The sequence below is a fragment of the Electrophorus electricus genome, chromosome 5, assembly GCF_041902795.1.
Source record: "Electrophorus electricus isolate QZ-2024a chromosome 5, ASM4190279v1, whole genome shotgun sequence".
NCBI classification, from domain to species: domain Eukaryota; kingdom Metazoa; phylum Chordata; class Actinopteri; order Gymnotiformes; family Gymnotidae; genus Electrophorus; species Electrophorus electricus.
This window is the reverse complement of record NC_137501.1, coordinates 16,175,170-16,199,765: the sequence shown is the minus strand read 5'-3', so window position 1 is coordinate 16,199,765 and position 24,596 is coordinate 16,175,170. Positions and strand designations below refer to the sequence as shown.

Below are 24,596 nucleotides of genomic sequence, written 5' to 3'. Positions count from 1 at the left end.
TTTTTCTGTTTTTAAATACCTTTTCATATGTCAGAGGGGCTCTGTTGGCAAAAATGTCCTATAATTCCCATGCTAGCTCAAAGTCCATAAATCAATACTCATGTCAAGTTTCATAAGAATTACTCAAAGAAGTCTTAATTTTTTTTCAGCTGTTTTGAATGAATCAGTACACCTTGGAAGGATTGATAGGTATGTAAGTGTCATATACCATACAAATATCAACATGTTTCAGTCTCATCAACATTTTGATACCAAATTTGGGAAGATTGGAGAAAGGTCCTACGACTAATGTGTTACAGTTCATCAGCAACATAAAAAGTAGTAGGATATTTAAATTTAAAGTTATTTCTACAAGAATCAACGTTATAGAAGTCCACTGAAGCCAGTTCTATGATTAGCCCATTACCTGAAAAACATTAGCCAATGTTTGAGTCATCCTTAGGAATCCTTCAGCTTGCTTACAGAAGCAGTATGCAAAATTTCATCTTGATCAGAAGAGCAGTCATTGAGAAACAGTTATTTGCATATTATAATGCCCCATATTGACAAAACTGCTACATTTGGTAAGCTACCTCAAAGTCAATACTGGTATAAGTCTTTTAAATTTCATGAAATCTGAACATGTCCTTCAGGAGTTACAGCTAGTTAAAGTTAAAGTTAAAGCCTGACCTTTGTACTACTAATTTGTACTACTAATATTAGACTGGAATAGGACAGCTGCATTTTTTATGTCAGGTTTTTGTTTAAATAATTATTGAGATTCAGACTCTTGCAAATATTTTGACACCAATTTCACTCCGATTGTGTGAAAATCCTAGGACTGGTTTGAAATTAGCAAAAAAATGAAACAAACAAACAAACAAAAAAGTGAAATCTAATGGGCAGAGCCTATCTGAATTCAGGAGAAGCCAAGGAAGAATAAAATAAAAAATAAATAATATTATTTCTATATTCACCTCTGTCTTTTCTTTTGAACATCTGTAAATGTTAAATATAGTTTTGTCTGCAGTTCATAAAGGAAAAAGCAAAAATACATTAGAGTCAGAACTTTTGTTTCTTTGTCACACAGTTTTATTATTTTTTTGAATTATTGTATTGTCTTTTAGCACATGTTGGCAAATGTGTCCATCCTCTTGTCGATTGTCCTTGGACTTGTCCTCGGCCTCACACAGCCAGGTGAAAAAGGCTGTCACGGAATTGAGGGCCACACCTTTGCCTCTTGTTGTTCTTGGACAGCAGCTGCTGGTGCACCTTCCTCTGCTCCTCCTGCTCCTCAAGTTTGGCCTCCTTATGAATCTGCTCGATGGTCTTGGGCCCGTGGTCAGCTCGCCGCGACACCCAGTTATTCTAGAAAAGCAAAATCAGCAGATGCATACTTTTGCATCACCATGCGCTGGAATGGCAAACACAAACACACAAACACAGGCAGAGTCTCTAACCAGTCGCAGGTCGATGACGTCCTGGAGCAGGAACCGAATGCGTGAGGAACCCCTCCTCTCCTTCACTGTCTTCTCTATATATTTAAAGTAATGATCCATTTTTGGCTGAGAGAGAGAGAGAGAGAGAGAGTGTAAGAGAAACGTCGACAAATTTCAGATATTCTTCACCTTTCGATTCGATCAGGTGTGCTCTCAGCTGAACTCATGTCACAAGACGTTTATGACTCTTATGTAAACCCTGCTGCCTTGCACGTTGGTCAGTGCTGTAAAGCAGTTCACTGCCACTGTGGGTGTAGCTGTGCTGTCATCAGCTGCACTTGGCTTTGGGGAATCCAGGGTGCCGCAGCAGGAGGTGGCAAACGTGGAGGAGGCTGTGAGAGCAAAACCTTCTAACAGCTGACCAGTCCTGAATAAAAGCCTTTCATTTTGTCAGCTGCAGTAGGAGCAGAGCTAACAACCACACTAACAACTTCACTAAACAACATGAACTTGGACACTTTTAAAATCATTGCCAAGGCCTAATAATACACTGATATCAGCACAGCATGCTAGTCGCACTATAGATGATGATCCTAATTAGTTGGCTACCCTGTAGTCAGAGTGCAGGCTTTTATAAACTTTTATAAACAACATTTCAACATGCTTGTTTTTTGGTTAAAAACGTGCATGGACAAAAAAAATACAATAAAAAAGACCAGGAAACTTGAACACAAATAACTGTCACACTAGTTGGTGACTGAACTGTCAACATCACAACTGCCATTCCTACTAGAGACAAAATTGACAGTCAATATACAATATCCAAAACTTCTTCATCCAGTTTCGATGTGTAAAGTACTTGTTGTGAAAAACGCAACACAGACCAAATCTGGACAAAATCCGCACAGCCGCTGCACTGCACACTAGCACTCATGTACACATGCGCCGTAAACCTTTACATGACATATTAAAGATAAACCGATGCAAGTGCTGAGCATCTGCTGAGAATATTAAATCAACCCAGACCAGGCCCGTGGCCTGCTTACCCTGGCCTTCTCCAAGTCCAGGTCTTTGCCGATGGCTGTGAGGAGGTGGCACAGACGCTCCAGGCTCTCCTCGCTGTGGTTCATGAACAGCTTGACCACACAGTCGTGCATGATGGCCTCTGACAGCATGTGCAGCTTGAACAGCTCCCCGATGAACTTGATGTTACCGATGGACCTCCTGTGGGCCTTGTCCTTCGCCTCCTCCAGATCCTCCTCCAGCCTCTTCCGCTCGCTGGCCTTGCGAGGAGTAACCAGAACAAAGACAAAAGCAAGAAACAGCGCGTTTGGACCCGATAACGACCTGGCCGCCTCCCAGCACTGCTGCCGATTTCAGTCCCCTTTCTCCTGATCTGTGGGTTGGTGAGTCGGGTAAACTAGACAGGAGTGCTGCTTACTGAAGTGGCCGCTTCCAGCTGGTGCCGCAGCTTCTCCAAAACATCATCGTTGACCTTGTCCTTCTCAAACTCCTTCTGACAGCGGTTCAGCAGCAGCTTTTGGAAACCCACAGTGCTGGTGGGCTTGTCTGCCATGGGCACTTTTAACTACACAGGAAAGACATGTAGGAGAAACACTTGGGTATAAGACAGTGTTGAGAGTTCTGTTACTAAATAGAAGCTGATTAAAGCTCCATGTCAGTTTAGAGTGGTTCAAACAGAGTTCACTTCTGTGTGGCATTTGCCTTTGTATGGAACTTCAGCAGCAATGTATGGGAACATGTTACTCACCATAGCCAGGCAGCTGCACATATTGCCATAGACCATAGAGAAGCTGGGCTCATCGATGGCTTTTTCAAAAACCAGATCAACCACGCCTTTGAGGCGCTCCTCTGTGTCGATGGTGAGGTCCATCACCTGCTTCATCAGCTGGTTAAACATCTGCGGTGTCAGTTTGTTCAGGATACTGCGCACCTTCTGGAAAAGCTCCTGGAGAGGAAAACAGACTACCGACTAAGCTTTCCATTACAAAGATCCCAATCTTTTGTTAAATTCAGCAGTTCTTCCACATAATGACTAACTCCTCACTTTCACCAAATATTTACTCTGCCATTTGGAACTTCCTCATGAACAAAAATCACTCAACTTTGCTATATAGACCGATAAAGGCATCATACATCAATCACACTTTCTGAGAAGTGTAGCACTGGCAGCAAACAGTTTATCAAATCTTATCAACTAAAACCCCTCATGTGCTCCAAATTCAAATTAAAAGAAAACCCATTAGAACCAGCTACAAGAATTTTAGATTTAATCAATATATAACTCCTACAAACAAAAAAAATATATACATAATAACCAAATCTGATCCAATAATAACCCTACCGACCAGACAATGCAATGAAGATCTGTCAATCTCTCCAAATGCTGAATTGCACACAAATTTGCAAGAATATTTTTAACACAACCACTGGGTGTTAACCTATAATATATACAAGATCATCCACAGAATACACTACAATATCTACAATACTCTATCACCAAAATCAACACCACAATCAACACAAGGAACAACAAGCACACAAGATCTGGTCCTCAGTATCATCACACCCCCTGTTTACACTAGAAACCAATGTCCCCCTGCATAGCTACATTCGTGCACACTCCCCGCACACCCACCCAATTAAACAACGACTCTATAATTTAAATATCCAATTCTTGAAGAGCATATCGCAAAAAAAATTAAGTAGCTTTCAAGCCCACCATAACAGGCTGTGACTCTGAAATCTGAAAACAGGGCACAGCGGAGTGAGGTGCTGACCTGAGTTTTCTGGGTCTCGGGGTTCTGGGTGTTCTCCCTTTTCCTGCCAGGTTTCCAGGCATTCTCAGCCTTCTTCAGCTGCACCTCGTCATTCACGGACACGTTGGTAATGATCTTGCGGGGAGGCAGCCGTCTCGGGCCTACACTGAGCAGCTGAAGCAACGAATGGGTGCTCTTTATTATGGGCGGTAACAATGTCACAAAGACCTCGGTCACATAAGATGACCAGGCGCTCATTCATTTGTGACAGAAGAGAAGGGATGAGCGGAGAGACCCACCGGTGCACCCCTGCCTCCAGGAATTGCCCTGCTGAAGTCTGCAGAGGCTGGGTTGAAGCCTGGGTCTCTGGCGATAATGCGAGGGCCCACCTGCTGCAGGGGCAGCTTGTTTTGTTTGATCTAGAAAACAACAGAGTCAAGTCGAAGTCCATCAGCCCCTCTCCATGGAATGGTTTTAAAGGTCCCCTAAGGCCAATGTTTTAGCAGGCTTACCTTGTCCAGTACCACATCAGAGATGGGAGGAAGCCCCTCTGGCTTCTGCATGCAGGCAGGCATGAACTGGAAGGCCAACAGGAAGTCTCTATCATACTGCCTCTTCCCATCCTTCAGCTCTGGCTCTGCATGCAGAGAGGGGTACAGTGAGCACCTGGAGAGAGGAATCACCTCTCTGTCAGGACACTGGGCCTGCCCCACAGGAGTGTCCTCTTTTGGCTTCTTCCAGGTGTTGGATAAACTAATAGCTGTAAATCATAACAAATCAGTCTGGTGTCTTTTTAGTGTCCTAACATAGCATGTCATGCATGTGCTTATTTACCTTGACTCAAGCTTTGCCTAAGATTGGACTGTAAAATGGGCTCCACTTTATCCTCCAGCAAGACCTCTGGCTCCTCGCCAGTCTCTTTCAGCTCTGCCCCAGTGGAGGCTCCACAGGCCTGGACTGCCTCTATAACAGCCTGGCCTGGGAGAGTGAGGCCTGAAGGAACAGCAGTGCTGGAAGGCAATGAGGGCGTCAGCGTGCCTGAGGCAACCGCCTCTCCGGCTGCTGGACTTGCAGCCTTCGCCGGAAAGTGGGCCTCCAGGGCCAGGCCGACATTGACATTCCCCTGCTCTGCTACCTGGCTGTTCAGCTGCTGGGATTTGAGGTAGAAAATGCGAGGATAATGAGGGTGTGGACATAAAAACTAGCAAAAGACAGAAAAGATGGAGAGAGAGAGATAGAGAGAGAGAGAGAAAGAGAGAGAGAGAGATAGAGAGAGAGAGAGAAAGAGAGAGAGAGAGAGATACTGCACACACATGCAGAAGAAGGGGAATGGCAATGAGGGTGGGGGGGTGAGCATAGCACAGCACAGCACAGCACAGCACAGCACAGCACAGCACAGCATAATTAGAGAAGTGAGTAGAGAAAGAGGCAAAGAAAAAGCACAAGAGGGCAAAAGATCCAGCCGCAAAGGCACAAAATGTGTGTGTGTGTGGAGGTGGGGGGGGGGGTGAAGACACAAAGACAGCAAGAGACAGCAGACAAGCATGGGGTGCTTAAATAAATGGGCAGGAGAAATAGAGAAAGAGAGGAAAGAGGAACACTGTTAACATTTAGGGAAAGAGGACACAAAGTAAGTGCAACAGCGCAGTAGTGAGTGTTCCCTTTACAGAGAGGCCTTTCCTCAGAGGAGCTGAGGTGCTCAGGGTTTGGCTGAATCCTTCTTACAGGGCCTTTACGTGGGCTGTCTGTGTAGAGGGAACACGAGGGAAGATCAGGAGGATTCGAGTGGCTGTGAGGGAGAACTAAGATGGAGGCAGACGAAAGAATAGGCACGGCAAGTCGGAACATCAAAACACATCTGAGAAGCCTTCTTAAATCAGAACAGCCACAATCACACAAGCTACTGCAACCAGTCAAATATGACGGAGGAGGGTCAACGGTGTGACCGAATCACTGAAGAAGGAAGAGAGAATGGCCGGAAATCAAACTACACCATCAGATTTTGTTGGTGATTGTATGATGCTTTTAATAGGACAAGACAATGAAAGCCAGCCAAACAACCAAACAATCAGCTCAGAGCTTATTATGAGGGAGGACTAGATGAGAGAGTACTTTGACCTGTGGAGTGGATCACGCGAAGCAGCGGCCTGCAGCCGATCAGGGGCTCGGGCTGTGGGACTGAATGGCTTACCTGTGGAGCAGTAGGGGTAGTGCAGGGACGTCCCACTGGTGGGCTTGTGTTCTGGCTAATGGCTACTCCTGACATGATCTCCTCTGTGATATCCTTGCCATCCTGGTTAGGGTCTCGGATACGGATCTTAGCGAACAGCAAGTTATTTGCATCTATTAAGTCAATCCACAATTAAATTAATTTCACCTCTGAGGCAGGGGGAATACTCACTGTTTTCTTTACCCTCTTAGTGGGTGGAGGCTGCTGAGCTGTATGCACTATTATGGATGGAGATTTGGTGTATATGGTCTGGCCAGGATAGTATGAAGGCCCTGCCACTAGTGGTGACCAAAAAAAAGCACTGGTTTCAGTTAGAGAGCAAACGAAAAACCAGTTTCAGCCAGCGGGAATACCCAGAAGAAAGGTCTCTTTATCGGTGAGAGCACGCGTGTGGGTTTCCCAGGTGGGGGTAGAGAAAGGGAAGTCCAAACTCACCATATGCTAGTGGGCAGTCTGCAGGAAAGAGCCCAGGGTAGAATGTACTGGGTCCTGTGGGCTGGACGGAGTACTGCTGGGGATGTCCCACGTAGGGAAGGCCACTGTGGTGATACTGAGAATGAAACAGAACAGCAGAAGTAAAGGGCCTAGCACCAGACATGGCCATTCATATAGGACACTCCTAAAAGAGATATTCGAAGCAGTAAACAAACAAAAAATACAAAAACATTTAGTTTTTACACTGAAAAAAAACTAAACTAGAATTTCTCATTTCTGCTTCCAAGATAAAACATATTTCTATCTACACATTTTAGGAGCAGTTTATTTATTGCTGGCCAACCTGTTTATAGACAGATTTTCAACCCATTTGCTACACTGTGTACATATTTGCACAGGCGCTTTTCTCTGCTCTGGGTACCTGAGGCACGTAGTACTGGAGTACGTAGTACTGGCCGGTCTGGGATGAGGTGAAGGGCATGGGCGTCAGGAACATCATGATGGGCTGGCTGGACACGGGTCGAAAGGAAGCACTGTTACTTGGAATGGCAGGCTGGGCTGTCTGCATCTGAGGGATCTGGAAAAGCTGGGAGAGGAGAGGAGTGGAGAGTGAGGGTCACAGAGCAGCGTGGCGTATGCCGCAGCAGCCGGCTCAGACGCTCGGAGTGAAGACTTTAGTCAAGAGTTGAGTCGTGGACTCTACAGCAGTTGTACTGGGAATTTTGAGGAGATATATACATAAAAAAAAAAGTTTAACATTTTCAAGGGATTTTGAATGTCCTGTTATGCTAGGCATGCAAGATACAAAAAGAAAAATCTTTCAAGAGTCTGTTTCACATGCATGGCACTAATACAAGGGTGAATGAACTAGCATGAAAAATTAAACAATTACAATGATGGATGCAGCTAATTAGCCATGATTGCAGGAGAGGGGATATATATGTAAAAGACAACTAATCTTGAATGTAAATTTGTACCGATAACCTGAGTCTATCAAAGCCAATGCTGACAAAATATGACATGAGCTAGAATTCAGAATGTGACAAACCCCCATCCCAGTTGGCTTTGATGCTCAGAATGGGAACATAGTGAGGGAATTCCTTCTACATGAGAAACAGTAAAATGAGCCTAAGAGGTGATTCTCACATACTGTCTCCCACCGAGCTGTTGCCATCTTAACATTTTCTGGACATAAAATCCTCCCTCCAGCAGTTATGCAGGCAGGCAGAAATGAACCTTTGTATGGGCTCCTGGGTAATGGAGCAGCCATACCATGTCCAAAACAGATTATTAAAAAGCACTGGAGTCCAAAGGAAATAAAGAGAAACAGACTAAAAAAGACTAAACATAAAAGACTAAACATAGGTGCTGGCATCCTCCGAACTGGGGAGCAGAGTGGAGCGCAGGTGCACCACTGAGCTACTGGAATGTCTTTCAATGCATTTTTTGAGGCTGCAAAATTACCTGAATGGATCTCAATCCTCCCTTGAATATTGAAGCAGGAACGAGAGAGAAGCTAGTGGAAGAACGCACTAATGGGTGTAGAGGGTCAGAGAGACTGTAACACGCTCACATACACTGGCACACACAATTTAAACAAATCTTTAAACAAATTTAAACCAAACCAAGTTTTGTTTTTTTTTAAATGACGGAATTGAACACTGTTGTTACAGTGGAATTGTGAGGTCAGAGGCAGAGCAAATGTGTTCCACTAACCTTCCTGGCCCTTTAAGTGCACTACTGCAGATAGACTGAAAACAAATTTCACCTAAATAAAATCACACTGTAACACTGAAAACATAAACACAGACAAGCACTGTGTTTGTGAGGCGCATTTCATACTGAATGAATACAAGTGTAAATTTACTGTCTTGTGCAGTTCAATATAACAAGTTCATGGTTCATTGCAGGTGGAGCCACCGTCCTTGTTGATTGAAAACCTTAAGAAGCAGAAGCAACAGTCCTATTCCAAGCTAGAGAAAAAAGGCACAGGACTCTCACACAGCAGACTCTGAAATGGAGGCTCTCTCACATTAAGGCTTGACTTTTTACCTCCAGACATTCTTGTGTGGTTCCTAGATTTTTCCCACATTCCAGTCCTTTTCTTAAGTACACTTTAAATAGAAAATAAAGTAATTAATTGAAGGGAATAGCCGGTGCCATCTTTATTCTGAGCTTAATGTTGCATACAGACGAGGTATTGTCCACAGAATGTCTAACAGTCTCAGGTGGGTTCAATCTTTATACATTTTCATCAAGTTACAAAACCATTTTTTATTAAAATTGTATCTTTAGGTGGTATCCTGGCCTCAATCCCGGACTTGCCACAGAGGCCATATTTGGTCATTCTCACTTCCTGCTTACTTCTGAAGCCTAATTTGGTCTTTTACAATTCCTGCCATCATATTATTACATTAATAATTTCATTTTATTACCTCACTTGAGTACACCTCTGGCTGGATATTGAACCACTTGGTTGTAATCCTAAATGAATCATGAATGATGCAATCAAAGGATCACTGCTTGAAGCCAAGCAAAAAAGTTTGATTTTTCACATTCACAGACATGAAGAACCAGCAGGACGAACCAAGACTGATGTGAACTGTGTGGGAAAGTAGACTTTGCACATACTGTAGAACAAAACCGCTTTAATGAAGTTGTAAGCAAAGAGCTATTAAGAACATAAGCCTGTGTAAATCCTGATAAGCAATTGTAGTTCAGAAGTGTTTGAATATGTGTATTGTTTGTTTGTATTTTCACAGGCCAAAAACAAGTACTGATTAGCAAGATTTACTACCTCCCAGTACACCACAGGTGTGGACAGAAAAGAGGTGCTCTGTAGCAAAGAGAAAGGAAGCTGATTGCTTGGTATGTAAAAGGACAGAAACCTGGAAGCTGGTGTGGATAGTATGAAACCCACCAAAAATGAAAACAACAGCTTCATTTGGAAAAAAAACCAAAAAACCCAACAAAATGCAGCAAGAGAGAACAGGTCTTTGCTTATCTTAGATAAATCAGTGTTTGATATAATCAATGCTTAAAAAAGCATGGTAGCCAGGAACAAAAAAGTAACCAAAAGTATTCAAGATGAAATGTGCAGTGTATTGGCTCAGTCATTTCAACTGTTCCCCATTTTTTTTATATCAATTTTCATCTCTGACAAGGAAGATGTGGAGGGGAACCTGGGAGGCTGTTGGACAGGGTAATGAACTGGATTGCAGGCTCAAACACTGTATGCACTTGAAGGACAGTGTTCACTGCAGTTCTGTGTACGCCTTTTTTTCTATCGTGACTTTGTATCAACCGGGAAGGAGCAACTGTCATTCACACCCAACAGGAATGCAGCTAGTTGTGACCTTGAGAATTCTTGGTTATGGAATCGCCAAAAAGTATCTTAAGCACTTTAGCACCATTCTAAGACAACCATTGACAATAATTACTCACCTTAATGAATGCTTTGTCCGCATCTTGGCTGCATCTGAGCTGGTGGTTGAAAAGCAGGGCCCGCAGCTGTCGGTTCTGGTGCTGGATGTCATACTGCTCAGCGGTCTGACAGGCACGCACAACTCGTAGGTCTGTTCAAGGTGGTGCTTGTACACCTCAATTTCCATCGTAATTGTCCTATACAACCATTAAAAATTTGACAGAAGTTAAAAAACAGCAGAACGGTTTGTTACAACTGGAAAAAAATAAATAAGAAAAGATTGTTTGTTGTACATGAAAGTCAGTCAGCCATGAGGATAAGCCCTCTTGTCCAAAGTTCTGATCAGCAGTTATGACCTCCTAACACTGCAATCAAAATGCACGGGCAAAAGATGCATTACTAAAAAAATACTCTACAGATCTGGAATTCATGTCACCACAGTCAAAGTTGAAGGCTTTGTTCGGTGAAAAGAAAACAAATGCATCAAAGTTGGCGTTATACTCAGTAAGAACTCAGTAGACTAAGAAACTGCAAAATACTCAGAGAACTCTGTGCATGAGTCAGTGGCTCAATAGTCCAACTAAAATCAGCCAGGACCACAGTTTAGTTGGGCTAAACATGAGTCAACTAAATCCTTAGTCAGAGAATGATATTCTGTCTTTGCTGCTTACATGATCAGCTTCTTTCAAATAGCCATGTAAACTTAGTCAACTTAGTTATTTAGGAATAATATCAAACTACATGTGGGCCATCAGATCCTGTTTGCCCTTGAAGACCCACTCACAATCTCTGCCCAAGTCAGAGACTATTTAGAGCTATTATCTTAATTCCAGCACTGGACATGCATTACCTTGCACAGTTTCACAACTCTGGCGTTGCAATAAACCCTGCATACGTCTTAACTAAGAAGGCAACAGTTCAAATGGAAAACCTACTTCCTTTCTGGGAGTGAAGGAAGCCAGCTGCTTGATCTTCAGTGTCTGGTTGAGTCTTGGGTGCATCAAGCACAGGGACACCAGCTGAGACCCCATGGTTGAGGTGCTCCATATATTGTGCAAGGATCGGTTCGTTATAATCACCATTCTGCATTTTTTAACAGCAGCAACAGCATAAAATGGTTCAGTTAAGGGTGCATCATTGGAAGACTTTCACTAAAATATGTCCTCACCATGTCTCAAATACAGCAATACCTCTTAGAAGCCATCGTACTGCACACAGAATGGACAGTCCCAGCAGTTTCTGTTCCCATATGGAACCTCAGTGTTTTGATTACAGAACCAGCAATTCACAATGACATGAACTGGTTTCTTCCCATTGAATAGGGAGTTTATATATATAACTGAATTTGATCAAACTATAGCAATGATTGTGAGCAAGGAGCTTTCATTTTACAGCCTAAAAATGAAAGTGGCAAATAAATGTATGTTACAAATAAACCAAACTTGAAACTTTATATGAATAGCTTCATGTTGAATATACACAGTTAATCAGTCATTACAAACTACATTCTATTAATACAGAATGTTTATGAAAGTTAATTTAATCTAATTAACAATAAATGAACAGTCGAATATTGTAGTTCAAACAGTCCGATAGCTGTAGTAATGGCTTAACTCATTTTGCTTATTTAGAGAGAACGATACATTTGAAAACCCACAGGTTTGTGAATTTGGGTCTCTAAATCATACAAAAGTAGGTTTTCTATTGCTGAACAGTTAGCTAGCTAACAAACTACCAGCACCTAAACGATCAAAGTTGAAAGCTGAACAATGAAACGGTTCCACAAGGAATGGTTTATAGCCCCGAGTTTCACACTCGCTGACCTCAACTGTTAGCTAGCTAACTAGCGTATCGCTGTGATAAAGCGATACAATCTTTAGCAATGAGGACATGAATAATGTATCCTTTACAATTTTCACAATATTGTGAAATTTAATTTGCTGGCATTGGAGGTTATTAAATTTTCACAATATCAATAATAATTCCTTGGCTCACAGAATCAGACATTACATTTTTGCTGTTATGGCAGCTGTTATAAAGATCATATTTATACAGAACCCTGTTCAGTTAGTGCTAGTATTGAGGAACCATTGCATAACTAATAGCGGTACAGAGACAGAAACATCATGTGTTCAGATGAATAACTGGATGTGTGTGAGACAGTCTGTGAGAGGTTTGCATTTGTGTGTTGCATGACTATGAGTGGGAAAACCATATAAAGGTAAAAACATTACCTCTGCAACAAGGATCTCTTCTATTTGAAGGAAAGGTTTAAGTTAGACACAGTCTCAACAGAGTAAGTTAAATCTGTCTGTGTTAAGACCAGTTGACATATCAGTGGTTTATCACTGATTATGTCTGCCACTGAGATACCACAAATTAAGCTTTCCAGATTCCAAGACATACAGTTGTGCAGTGTGAGCCATACATCAATTTGAAAACTTCAAAAGTCACGTAATGTGTGCATGGCATAAGCGTATTAGCAGGTCCCGAAAACATTTGCTATCAGAAAGGATTTCATCATAGAAAAAAACTACAAATTCTAGACTTGAGAATGTGAGCATCAATCTCACTAACACTCACATACTAAAAGAGCACTCTACCACTTGACCTAGTTCTCCTAGAGTGGGACTTGTTTGCAGATCGGACAAAAGCTGAAGACACAGTGGAATGGCAATTCTCTAGGAGATCATACCAAATCCTGCATCCACCCTAAATATTTCATCTAGCTGTGAAGTCAAAAAAGCTTATTCCTGAAATGACAGGAATAGTTCTTGCAGATTCTGATATGCTATGCAAACACTATAAAATGTGAGCTATGTTAGATCTGGCAGCCATTGGCTCTAACTGTCTCTTTTTATTGAGTTAAGCAATGCTTACAGAATAACTTTCTATGGCTTCAAATACTTCCAAGAATTAAACCTTGCAGAGCTCTGTAGCTAGATACATTGTCTCTGTAGGTTTGACATGTTCATTTGACAAACTAGCTAAAATAGCATCTTTTGGTTTTAATAAATTGCCCCTTAGACCCAGACAAAAAATTGCTCAAAATCTTTCTGCTTATTCATGCAGCAATGACACAGATTTCCAAAGAAAGAGGACGTATGGTTAAAGCTAGAAAAAAATGCCTACTCTGTGCTCAGGCAGAAAATCTGATATTTTAAATATGTCCCTAAAAGGTTTATATTCCTTGGCTCACAGAATCAGACATTATATTTTTGTTGTTATGGCAGATTTCATGGTGTAGTAGACAGCACTATGTAACTCGCAGCAATAAAGCTCAGTGGACTTTGCAATTGATGATTTCGTCACTGTGTACAACTGCACTGAATTGCTCTTTAACAAAAGCTTCTCCACATTTGCTTTTGAAGTTTAATTCAAAAGTTGGCTGCAGAATAACCATTTGTCAGAGGGAACAATAAGTGTCAACTTTCACCTATGCTCGGTCGAAAAAGTGGCCGTAATCTCGTTGACACCAAGTCTACAATTTCATGGAAAGGTTCCCTTCAGTGCTGCACCAAAAACTGCGAAACGAACAGAGAAAGGCCGATTAGCTCAGTTGGTCAGAGCGTGGTGCTAATAACGCCAAGGTCATGGGTTTGATCCCCATATGGGGCATGTGGGTTTTGTTTGATGAATGACCCCTTGTCAACAAACCACCTGTTTGAACTTGTGTTGCTTATAACATTGCTTGTAAATCACAATCTGCTAAGACATGTTCCAAGTACATGAGAGTGTGTTCTTGATTACAAAACTTTACCCATGGATTTGTGCTTGTTTACAAATCTTGGACAATGCAGAGAAAAGTATGAAATCAGAGGGACTCTGGCATTAGTGTAAGGCTCTCGATCGCTGTGTGAATAGGTCAAAGAAGCCATTCCAGAGGCATGCAGACAACCTGCATCCTCCCCATCAAATTATAGCCAGTTAGGTGTCTGGCAGTGCCAGGGAGTTCAAATCCTTTAGTCTGAAATGTGTTGGGATATGATTATGCCTGCCACTGAGGTCTGACAGCTCCACAGTTGCCTTGTGAAAAGAATACAGTATAGACCGGCACCCACATACATTACTGTACACATCAGAGATCAGCGCAGGAATATCAGTTTGTAAACCCGCCAAATCTGCCCCCACAGGCTCCCTGAGTTCTACTAATCGCTCCAACACCTTGTTTCAACCTCAGTTTCTTTTTTTTTGAAGCGCATGAGGCAGCTTCAGCTATTTCCACAGGCAATCATATTAGATGTGCCATCAGTAACCAGACATGTGACTTTATTTTATTCCCCATTCTTCCATAAGAGAGGATTTCACACAGGCCAAATTTTCAGCCGTATGCGCCTGCAGGAATTTCACAACACCAAGTAGTGTAGACTTCAGAAATGTGTTGTCATCTATAAAATGGCAGGTCACAGCCAAGAAGGCATCCACATTAAGAGATGTCCACATATCTGCTGACAAACTCATTGCAGGAATTTTCTGGACCTCAGCTTTGGCCTTCTCTTTCTCTTATTGACATTTGGCCTCAACCATGGCCTTTACAGTCTAAAGGGAAGGAAGAAAATAATTATATATATTTTTAATACTACTCTCATAATGTATCCATGTCACCACACATACCTTCCTAGTTGGGAGAATATAAGTTGAATCCAATTTTGCTACCAAGTCCCTGAAGCTTTTATCCTGAACTAAGCTAAATGGCTGTGTGTCTCTAACTATCATGGGGACCAAAGCCTCATCCAGCTCTTCCTTTCTGGTCACTGCTTTGTAAAGATTAGATTATACTTTGTCACCAAAAAATATAGTACTCACCAATGAAATTCACTTTATAATCCAATCCAAACTGCAAATAACATGTAAGGTGCAGAGAATAATGCAATATATATATATATATATATATATATATATATATATATATATATATATATATATATATATATATATATATATATATATATATATATATATATATATATATATATTTATGTATATAGAGTATATACACATTTTATATACATGTGCATAATAACGTTAACACCTTGTGACAACTGATAAATAAGCCAAATGACATTGGCAAGGGTGACAGTAGGAAAAACTCACTGGAATGGTGGAAGGGACTTGGAAGGTGTCAGACTCAAAAGGGAACTCATCCTCCTTCGGTTAACCCTGGATAAACCTGGGCAAAGATGAGTTGGGTAGAGGATGGCTGACAAATTGTAAGCATGAAAGATACACTACAGCATTCCTACACAAAGACATCATAGGAGATAGAAACAGAGCACAGTTCACCTGGATAGAACACCTGGGTAGAAATACAGTAACTCATTATTATAACAGTACAAAGAAATGAAATGTGGATCATCCAGGTGAGGTTCATCTGCTAATCTGCACATAAATATTGTTTGTGACAGTGCAGAATGTTGCAGGTAAATGGAGGGCAAGGTGCTGTCATTTTAAGCATTTTAAGGCAGGTCCAGGAAGGAGAAACCCCAGCAGGTAGGAAGAGTTAGTGGGGAGCACAGATAGCACAGCACTCCAGAATCATGTACTGGAGCATGGTGTGTCCACTGGGGGGAGGTGGGGTGGTTGGAATAGCATAAAAGACTGTTGTTACTGCAAAGATTCATTTAGACCTTTCATTTGGACTGTTATTCTTTTTTTTAGGGGGCGGGGGGGCATGTATTTAATGAAATAATAACGAAAAATTAATAGATGAATTCATACCAACTCAAATTTGCTGGTAAAGAAATCATTTGTAAGGTAAAAGTTATTTTAAGAGTGATGTTAAGGAATTTTTTTAAATGTTAATTATAATTTCATTAGAATAATTCTAACATCTACGGGATGATCTGAGGGTTAAAGAAAAAAGAGGAGTACCTTATGGGCAATAAAGCAAAAGTCATTATTGTAGTACAAGACCCTTTGTTCTAGCTAAGTGATCTGCTGCATCTCAGTTTGAGTCATGTAGAATTCTAAAGACAGAAAGTCTTTATTCTGGCATAAAATAAAACTGAAGGGGGAAACATACTTTGAGTTAGTACCAGTAGTTATTGATTGTACACAAAGTCCAGTATGCATCCAAATGTAATCAAGAGATATCTGTTGGTAGCTGAACATCTCCAACTCGTACAATGCAATGTTTCTTGTGTGTCAAATGAACTTAACAATTCAAACATCCATAACTGGCCGTGTTTCTTGCCAACATACTGGTGTTTGGATTTATGGGATTACATGTATGTTGCCTTCAATAGCTTAGTTGGTAGTGTTTAGGACTGTAGAATTTAAAACTGTTATCCTTAGTCTGTCAGTTAAAATCTGACTCAAAGGAAGTTTGTTTTTTCACATACAAGCTTCTTTTTTAAGTGAGCAAATACAAAGAGCGTTCCCTGACCTGGAATCAAGCCCAAGTCGCAGTGGTGAAAGTGTTGAATCCTAGCCACTCACCCACCAGCAATAAAGCTCATATGCTTCTGACAAACATTTTTCAAACTCTGTATTCCTAGTATACTGACGATGTTTGTATGCATACCAGACTTGGTATGCATGAGCATTAGGAGGTCATAAAGAGAGGTATTCATATTTCTTTTTATTCCACATAAAAATTAAGTTTGAAAGAGAATCCTAGCCACTAGCTCACCAGGGATAAAGGTGACAGTTTCCTCTGACATGAACATGAGCTACATTCATTGGTAACATTTTGATCGAAACCAGGCAAAAGTATTTAGTCACTAGCTGAGATAGCTCAGCTGGGTGAGTGTTAGATTGAATATCAAAAGACTCCTAGTTCAATCCTGGGTTTTGGTAGCTGTGCAAGACCAAGCTCCTCATCAAACTGTCCTCTTTTTAAGAATATTTCATAAACTTTTACATTCCTTTCCTAAAAACGAATGACATTACTGTTTTTACGCTATTGTTAGAAGTCATAGTGTAATAGTGCTCTAGACTTTGAATTCAGTGATCCTACTTAAACTTTAGTGGAATTTGCACTTCCTTATGATATGTTTCCTCACTGCACAGAGAGCCATTTGAACATTGGCTTCTGTATAAACCCTTTTGAAATGTTTTTCATTAGTTGTCTACTGACCAAACAACTGGACAAAGGAAGGGTAGGCGTCAGCTTGCATGTATGCTTGTGTTGGTATCCTGGTTCACACACTCCCTGTGTTTTCATGGAATGGGGCCTACCTCAGCTTCCTTTGGCTCATGGATGGGCTTTGTCCTACCAAAAAAGGTGATGCAAATAAGTCATCTGCTTACTAAAGTTCTTGAAAATCACACTCTGCGAAGAGGCATTGCATAATGCAAAAAAACCTTCAGAAACAATACACTCTAATGACAGCAACCAACATACTTAATACAGGAGTGACCTCAGGGGTGACCTCATCCAAAGGCCACAACAGGAACAACAGGCTTAAGAAGGGACACATGAAATGACCTCAAAACACAAAAGTGAGCAGGTAAGATGAGTTGATATGTGACTTCATTAATGTGCTTGGTAATTTCATATGGACCGATATACTTGGGACCTAACCTGCGACATGACCCCGGCTTGCGGAAGTCCTGTGTAGAGAGCCACACTCTGTCACCAGGTTGGTATATCGGGTTCTCCCCTCTGTGCCTGTCCGCAATTTCCTTATACGTTCAGAGAGCTCATACAATACACTGATCTGTTTCCTCCCATACCCTTTCGCTCTGCTGCATCCACTCATCCACAGCGGGGAAACCAGCTGATATGGAAGTCCATGGGACATTTGAGGCTGATAACCTAAAATACAATAAAAAGGAGTCAAGCCAGTGGATGAACTAGTAAGTGAATTTTGGGCCATTTCTGCCAATAAGAGGAACTTGGACCGGTCTGATGGATTGTTCATATAAAAACAATGTAGGAATTGGCCATTTGACTGTGGATGTAAAACTAATAGCTACCCCGATGTGTTCAATATAGGAAGCCCAAACTCGAGATGTGAATTGATGTCCCCAATATGATATTATGTCCTCTGGGATGCCAAATATACGGAACACCTGGTTAAACAAGGCTTCCACAGTTTGGCAGGCTGTAGGCATACTCGGAAACACAATGAACCACACACCCCTGGAGAATCCATCAACTACAATGAGGACAGAGAGGTCAGTAACGCAATCTAAGGTGATGTGAGACCAAGGACTTTCTGGTACGGGAAGAAGCATGAGCTTTCCTGTGGGTAGGGTCTTAGGCATCTTGCTTTGACTGCAAATTGAACATGAAGAAACATACTTATAAATATCGCTTGTCATAGCCCTGAACCAGCGAAGAATGAGCCCACTTCAACAGATGGTCACAGCACAAGGTAGGTAATGTTTTCCCGACAGACATTCCATTGGGATGACTGTGTCTTGTATGGCTTGTTTATTCCATCATCTATTTTATATACACTTGTCTATTTAATCATCTATTGTAACTTGGACTTGTCGTATCGTTGTGAAAGTACAGCTCCTACCCCGATGTTAGCAGCATCAGCTTCCACGACAAATGGAATGGAAGGATCAGGATGTCGATGTATGCTAGTCGTGGTAAAAGCTTCTTTCAGTTTCCTGAATGCTTGATCAGCCTCCTGATTCCAAAGTAGCCTGGTCATTGCTCCTTTCAGGAGGGCTGTGAGAGGAGCTGCAATGCTGCTAAAATTCCATATGAAGCATCGGTAAAAGTTTGCAAATCCCAAGAATCTCTGGAGTTTTTTTAACTATAATAGTAATGGGCCACTGGAAGATGGCTTTGATCTTCTTATCATCCGTAGTGATTTCACCATGGCTGATCACGTATCCTAGAAAAGTTATAGTTGGAAGGTGGAACTCACATTTCTTTCCCTTTACAAACTCAATAAACTTTTACTCTTTACTACTCAATGCATAAAGCTGTCTGTGTTTGATGTGCTCTCATTTTCCCACCACATCCATTTAGCAGTACTTCTGAATCACCGAAATGGCTTAAAACAGCTGAGGGGATGTTTGAAACTGAGTGATAAGATGTTCAGCAATTTATATATGATAATACAAGGCAGTAAATTAAATTGGGCTGAACTGGACAATAGTACCTGGCATGAAAAGTATGTCGTAGAGAGAGTAACAAAAAACTCAACCTCTCACCTCGCGCTCTGAGATGTCTCCGTCACTGTCTGTAGTGTCCTCTAGGATACTGCTGCCCTCACTAAAGTGTGTCACCCTGACCGGGTCAAACATCTCTTGAACATAATAACTGCACAATGGAAAATCAGCTTCAAGTGCTGCATTGAGCAAGAGTGCACTGTAAATGGCCAGATATAAATGGCAATGTCAGTAGTAAATTTATATATGCAATCATGGAACAGGACCTAGCTGTAGAGCACAGCTTTAAGGTGCATATTATGATGTGCTCTTACCAATCATCCTCCTGGCTGTGTCTTGCTCTTTTGGCCAAATGTTTCTCTTCCAAAGCAGACAGACCAGACTCGCTGCATATTACTCCGTGCACTATAAATAAACCACATGTATAATGCCTTGTAAACAATGGAAGAAGGGAAATTTGAATTGTGACTACTCTGTTAAAGGGGCGGATAAGGCAACCCACCCAAACCCCCCCGAAAGCTGTTCTGTTATCCCTAATTGCTATGCAATAGTCCTGTGATTAACTCAAAGGCTGGAGAAGTTTCCCCTTTCTCTACTTGAATCCTGAAGGCTGTTCGGTTCCGTCACCCACAATCCATCCTGTGTAATTAATCATTCACATCATAACTCGACCCCGTGTAATAGGACAAACTCACTCGGATGGGGGAAAGGATCACAGACTACCTGTACTGCTGCCGCAACTCTGCGGCCATTCCAACAACATCCACATACTTTCCAGCAACATCCTATTATAGGACACAGTGTATCTGGCTTAAGTACACCCATTTAATAGCATGTTGGACCTTCTTTGGCCTCCAGAACTACAGCAATTCTTTCTGGCATAGTTTCCACTATGTGCTGAAAATACTCTGCAGGAATCTTGGTCCAATCTTCATAGGATATTTTCTCTCAAATTACATGGAGGGACTGACATGTTCTAAATTGCCTGTTATACCTTTACCCAGGGATGTTCTATAGGATTAAGATCTGGGGACTGTGAAGGCCAGGGAAACATTGAAAATTTGCTGTCTTGATACTGGAACAAATCCGTGATTATACAACCCTTGCGGCAGGGTTTCTTGTATTGTTGAAAGTGTCCTTCTGCCATAGTTTAAGCAGCTGCATGAAGGGATGCACTCGGTCACAATACATAGGTAAGCCCTTCTGTTCAAACGTCTAATGATTTCAGAGGACCCATGGTGTGCCAAGAAAACATTCCTCACACCTTTATGCCACCTCTACCAGCTTGAACTGTTGACACCTGACAGGAAGGACTCTTTTAACTCATGCTGCTTATGCCAAATTCTTACCCTCCCATCATCATAGTGCAACAGAATTTTGGATACATCTGACAAGATGATGTTCCACTGTTAGTTTTCTGCTCTTCTGCCCACTGGAGCCTTGCCGTTCTGTTTGCCTCAGACAGCAATGACACTCAAACAGGTCATCTCAACAGGTCATCCAAATGTGCTAAGGGACGATGACCTGTGCATTCAGACAAGTTAGTTGGAGCAACAGCATTGTATCTGGCTGCAATTTGCTTGACCGTGCGCCACTTGATCGTCAGAATGATTCTTGATGTCATCCTCCTCTGATCCCTTTCAAAATATTGGTCCTGGTTAGTCTGGTCCATGCCTCGTTCGCAGTTCGCTTCGCTCAGACCGCTTGACTTTCCCATTCTAATGTTTACATGGCGTTTTTTGCAATTAGTCAAAAATGACCTTTCATGACCTTCATTATAAACTTTTCTAAGCAGTCATGACCTCACCCTGTCATAATATTTACTATCAGATCTTCCCTGTGTCCAAAGTGATCTCATGGCAGGAATTTTCTAGCCAACCATTTCTAAGTCAAGCCAATTCAAGCAGAAATGCCACTGAGAGCGTTTCTGATGAACTCCTGTCATTGTACTAAGTCGGTAAGAAAGGGTTAACTACATAAAAATAAAAGTGAATGACTTAAAAGTTTGATCATTTTAACTGATTCTATATTTTATGGAATTGTGTAATTAACCTTCATTATAAACTTTCCTAAGCCGTCATGGCCTGTCCCTGCCAGAATATTTACTATCAGATCTTCCCTGTGTCCAAAGTGATCTCATGGCAGGAATTTTCCAGCCAACCATTTCCAAGTCAAGCCAATTCAAGCAGAAATGCCAATGAGAGCATTTCTGATTAACTCCTGTCATTGTACTAAGTTGGTAAGAAAGGGTTAGCTACATAAAAATAAAAGTGAATGACTTAAAAGTTTGATCATTTTAACTGAATCTATATTTTATGGAATTGTGTAATTAACCTTCATTATAAACTTTCCTAAGCCGTCATGGCCTGTCCCTGCCAGAATATTTACTATCAGATCTTCCCTGTGTCCAAAGTGGTATCATGGCAGGAATTTTCCCAAGTGTTTACATTAAAGGAATCTGACTATACTGATTACTCTTTGCCAGCTAACAGCAAATAAAAGATGCTGGATTTTGGATTATGTGAGTATATAACACGTGACTGTGTTTGTGTCAGAGAAGGGAGAGGAGAGGCTTTGTCTCCGGCCTCCCGCTGCTTGCCGCTGTTCAGCTTCTCACTCCTGAGATCTTTCTCGTTCTCCTTCTCACCATTGCGTCCCACTCCGCCAATGCTGCTGCAACTTCAACCGTTGACAAAGTGCACCGGCTCAAAGCGTGGTCTAGAGCCAAATTTGAACACGGGCATCTTCCTCATTGGCTCATCTCCTCAGAGGGGCAACAAATGCACAGTTTCAGCTCCTATCGATACCCAGGTAGAACCTTATAAAATCAGACTGACAATGACAAGGAAACCATATTTTCAACACCTCCAGCACAACAAGTAGTAGTTTTTAGCAATGCACTACTTTTAGTGGTTGTTGAGCATCTGGAAAGAATGCAAGTCACCAGGGTAACATCATCAAGAAGCCCTTTTAGACTTACTTCCATCAGATGAATTTGGCCTCTTTTTTGCTTCAGTATTTGAGACTAATTTGTAGGAGGGCATTTTGCCAACATGAATCCCCTCTGCCATGTCATGCACTCTCTGCATCAGTTGTGGGCCATACCTGCTAGACCAAACATTTACATTCTGAATACTTTGGCTGAAGTTGTTAAAATGTTAGTATAAAAATCAACACTTTTAGCTGTATCTTAATTTCAGGCTGATTTAACAAGTAGATAAGATAACGTAGTGAGCGGTTGTCTTGGCTTGTCCTAATGGCAGTCAGGGGCCAAAACACTTACTGTAACACTTTATACTTATAACACACTTTGCTTAACTATTACAGATGCCGTTTAACAATGCGTTCTATTTTTAAAATCTGGAAACAGCAACTCAGCACAGAAGGCGTTAGACCCTACCTGCATCCTAAGAACACATGGGTCACCCACACTATCGATAGAGACAACAGCTGATCTAAGTCTCTTGCTTCGTAATTTTCAACGTGCTTGTTTATGAATAACTTTCGAACTAACCATTGCTTATCACTTTCAAAATGTTGTCAGAATTTATTGATATGAAAGACTCTCGTCATGCTGATAATTGTCTGGTAGGACCAACTGACGTTATTGCCCCGACATACGCCTGGTGAGAAAAGCATTGTGGGAATTTCAAGTATGGCCTGTGCAATGCTCGGTTTGCCTGCTAGTGTCGGCTTTCCTTGGACATTTACATTTACTGCATTTAGCAGACACTCTTATCCAGAGCGACTTACAAAAGTGCTTTGTTATTTATTCATAGAATACATCCTAGCCAGTCCAATAGGTTAGAGTCCAATATAGCAATGATCTAGAATACTGTAGAAATACAGGGATTACTGCTGATGCCTAGAAGTGTTAGATACTGGAGCCTTTCTCTATTCAGGCACCCAACGCAAGGTCTCTGCCTATCAGCCATGACATGGCGGCTTGACCACAAGCTGGTCGCCCGAGGTCATCCGCTCCCTCTTCTTGTCTCCTTTACCCCTCCCTTTCTCTTTCTCTCTCTCCGTCTCTCTTTAAGCACAGGAGTGGCTAATGGCGGGCAAGGGAACAGCTCGTGGGTCGTTCATGCAAAGAACATCTAATTTTTACTAACCTTGTCTCTTTCCTTTCTACGTAGACCCTTAGAACATGCCTCACTTTTCCCATCATACTGTAGATTTAGATAGTAGATATAGGACACATATATACTCTGTGCTTTCCTCAATAAAGTGGAACTCTCTTGATTCACTACCTTGGTGTCAGTATCTCTTGACTTCTCCGGATCCGGCTACAGAGGGCAGAGGGTAACTTGGACAAGATCGAACCTGAGGGACTGGTCACTTTGAACCAGTTTCTAACAATTATTATTACTAATATTATTATTATTATTATTATTATACATGGGCCTCCATATGTCAATGCTATTTTAAATCCCAAAACACTGCAATATTAATACTTTGTGATGTTGATATTGACAACCAATGTCCAAATTAACAGGCTCCATTCCAGCACTTGTCAGTGTAACATCACCTGTCAGGACAAATGTTCTCTCATCTGTCCTCCCCTTCACCTCATTATAGTCATTTATGGCCATTCTTTAGTGAGACTGTATTTGAATCTATCAAACCATATCTTATTTACGTGTTTTAAACTAGCTCTGAGCGCTGGCGACAGCTTGAAATATGAAACACTTGATCTTGTTTCACGGGCTGATATCATACACAACAGCTAACACACTAATGCAATAAAACTTAACAAAACCTCTTGATTCTCCTTCTGGTAATGTGCAAGCTACATTCTACTATTTACTTTATGCACCTACAGGATATGTTTTCTTTTTTTTTTTCCTGGATTGAGCGCAACTACACACCTTTTTTCTTTATGAATATAATTATCAAGGTTTATAAAGCTTTTTGAAAATCTAACTATCAGACCATATCTTATTTATGTGTTTTACTATAATTATCACCCCATATCTTATTTATGTGTTTTAATATATTTATCAGACCATATCTTATTTATTTACGTGATAGTGGGGATCTTATGTGACAACATGAACAAATAGAGTAACATGGTTTTCTGTTTCTTGCCTTTAACAGATCTTAATTCCACTACTAATGATGTCATAGTGAAGTTTTCATTTATTAATCCCTCAGATTAGGAAATTGGCTCCTTTTACCCAGAGATGAAAACAGGGAAGGCACTTAGCCTTATAAGACATTTTGGGGGCAAT

General features: G+C 41.4%; 1 protein-coding gene across 1 annotated transcript; it reads right to left on the bottom strand.

The window, feature by feature from the left end:
• Positions 1-1,164: 1,164 nt before the first annotated feature.
• Positions 1,165-23,957, bottom strand: LOC145657959 (eukaryotic translation initiation factor 4 gamma 3-like). Its single transcript, XM_081714839.1, has 9 exons — positions 23,894-23,957; positions 4,711-4,835; positions 4,498-4,617; positions 4,220-4,372; positions 3,190-3,387; positions 2,860-3,006; positions 2,465-2,701; positions 1,440-1,544; positions 1,165-1,347 (listed from the first exon to the last, which is right to left on the bottom strand). The coding sequence occupies exons 1-9, from the start codon at positions 23,955-23,957 to the stop codon at positions 1,165-1,167; spliced, it is 1,332 nt and encodes a 443-aa protein (XP_081570965.1).
• Between the last annotated feature and the right edge of the window lie 639 nt (positions 23,958-24,596).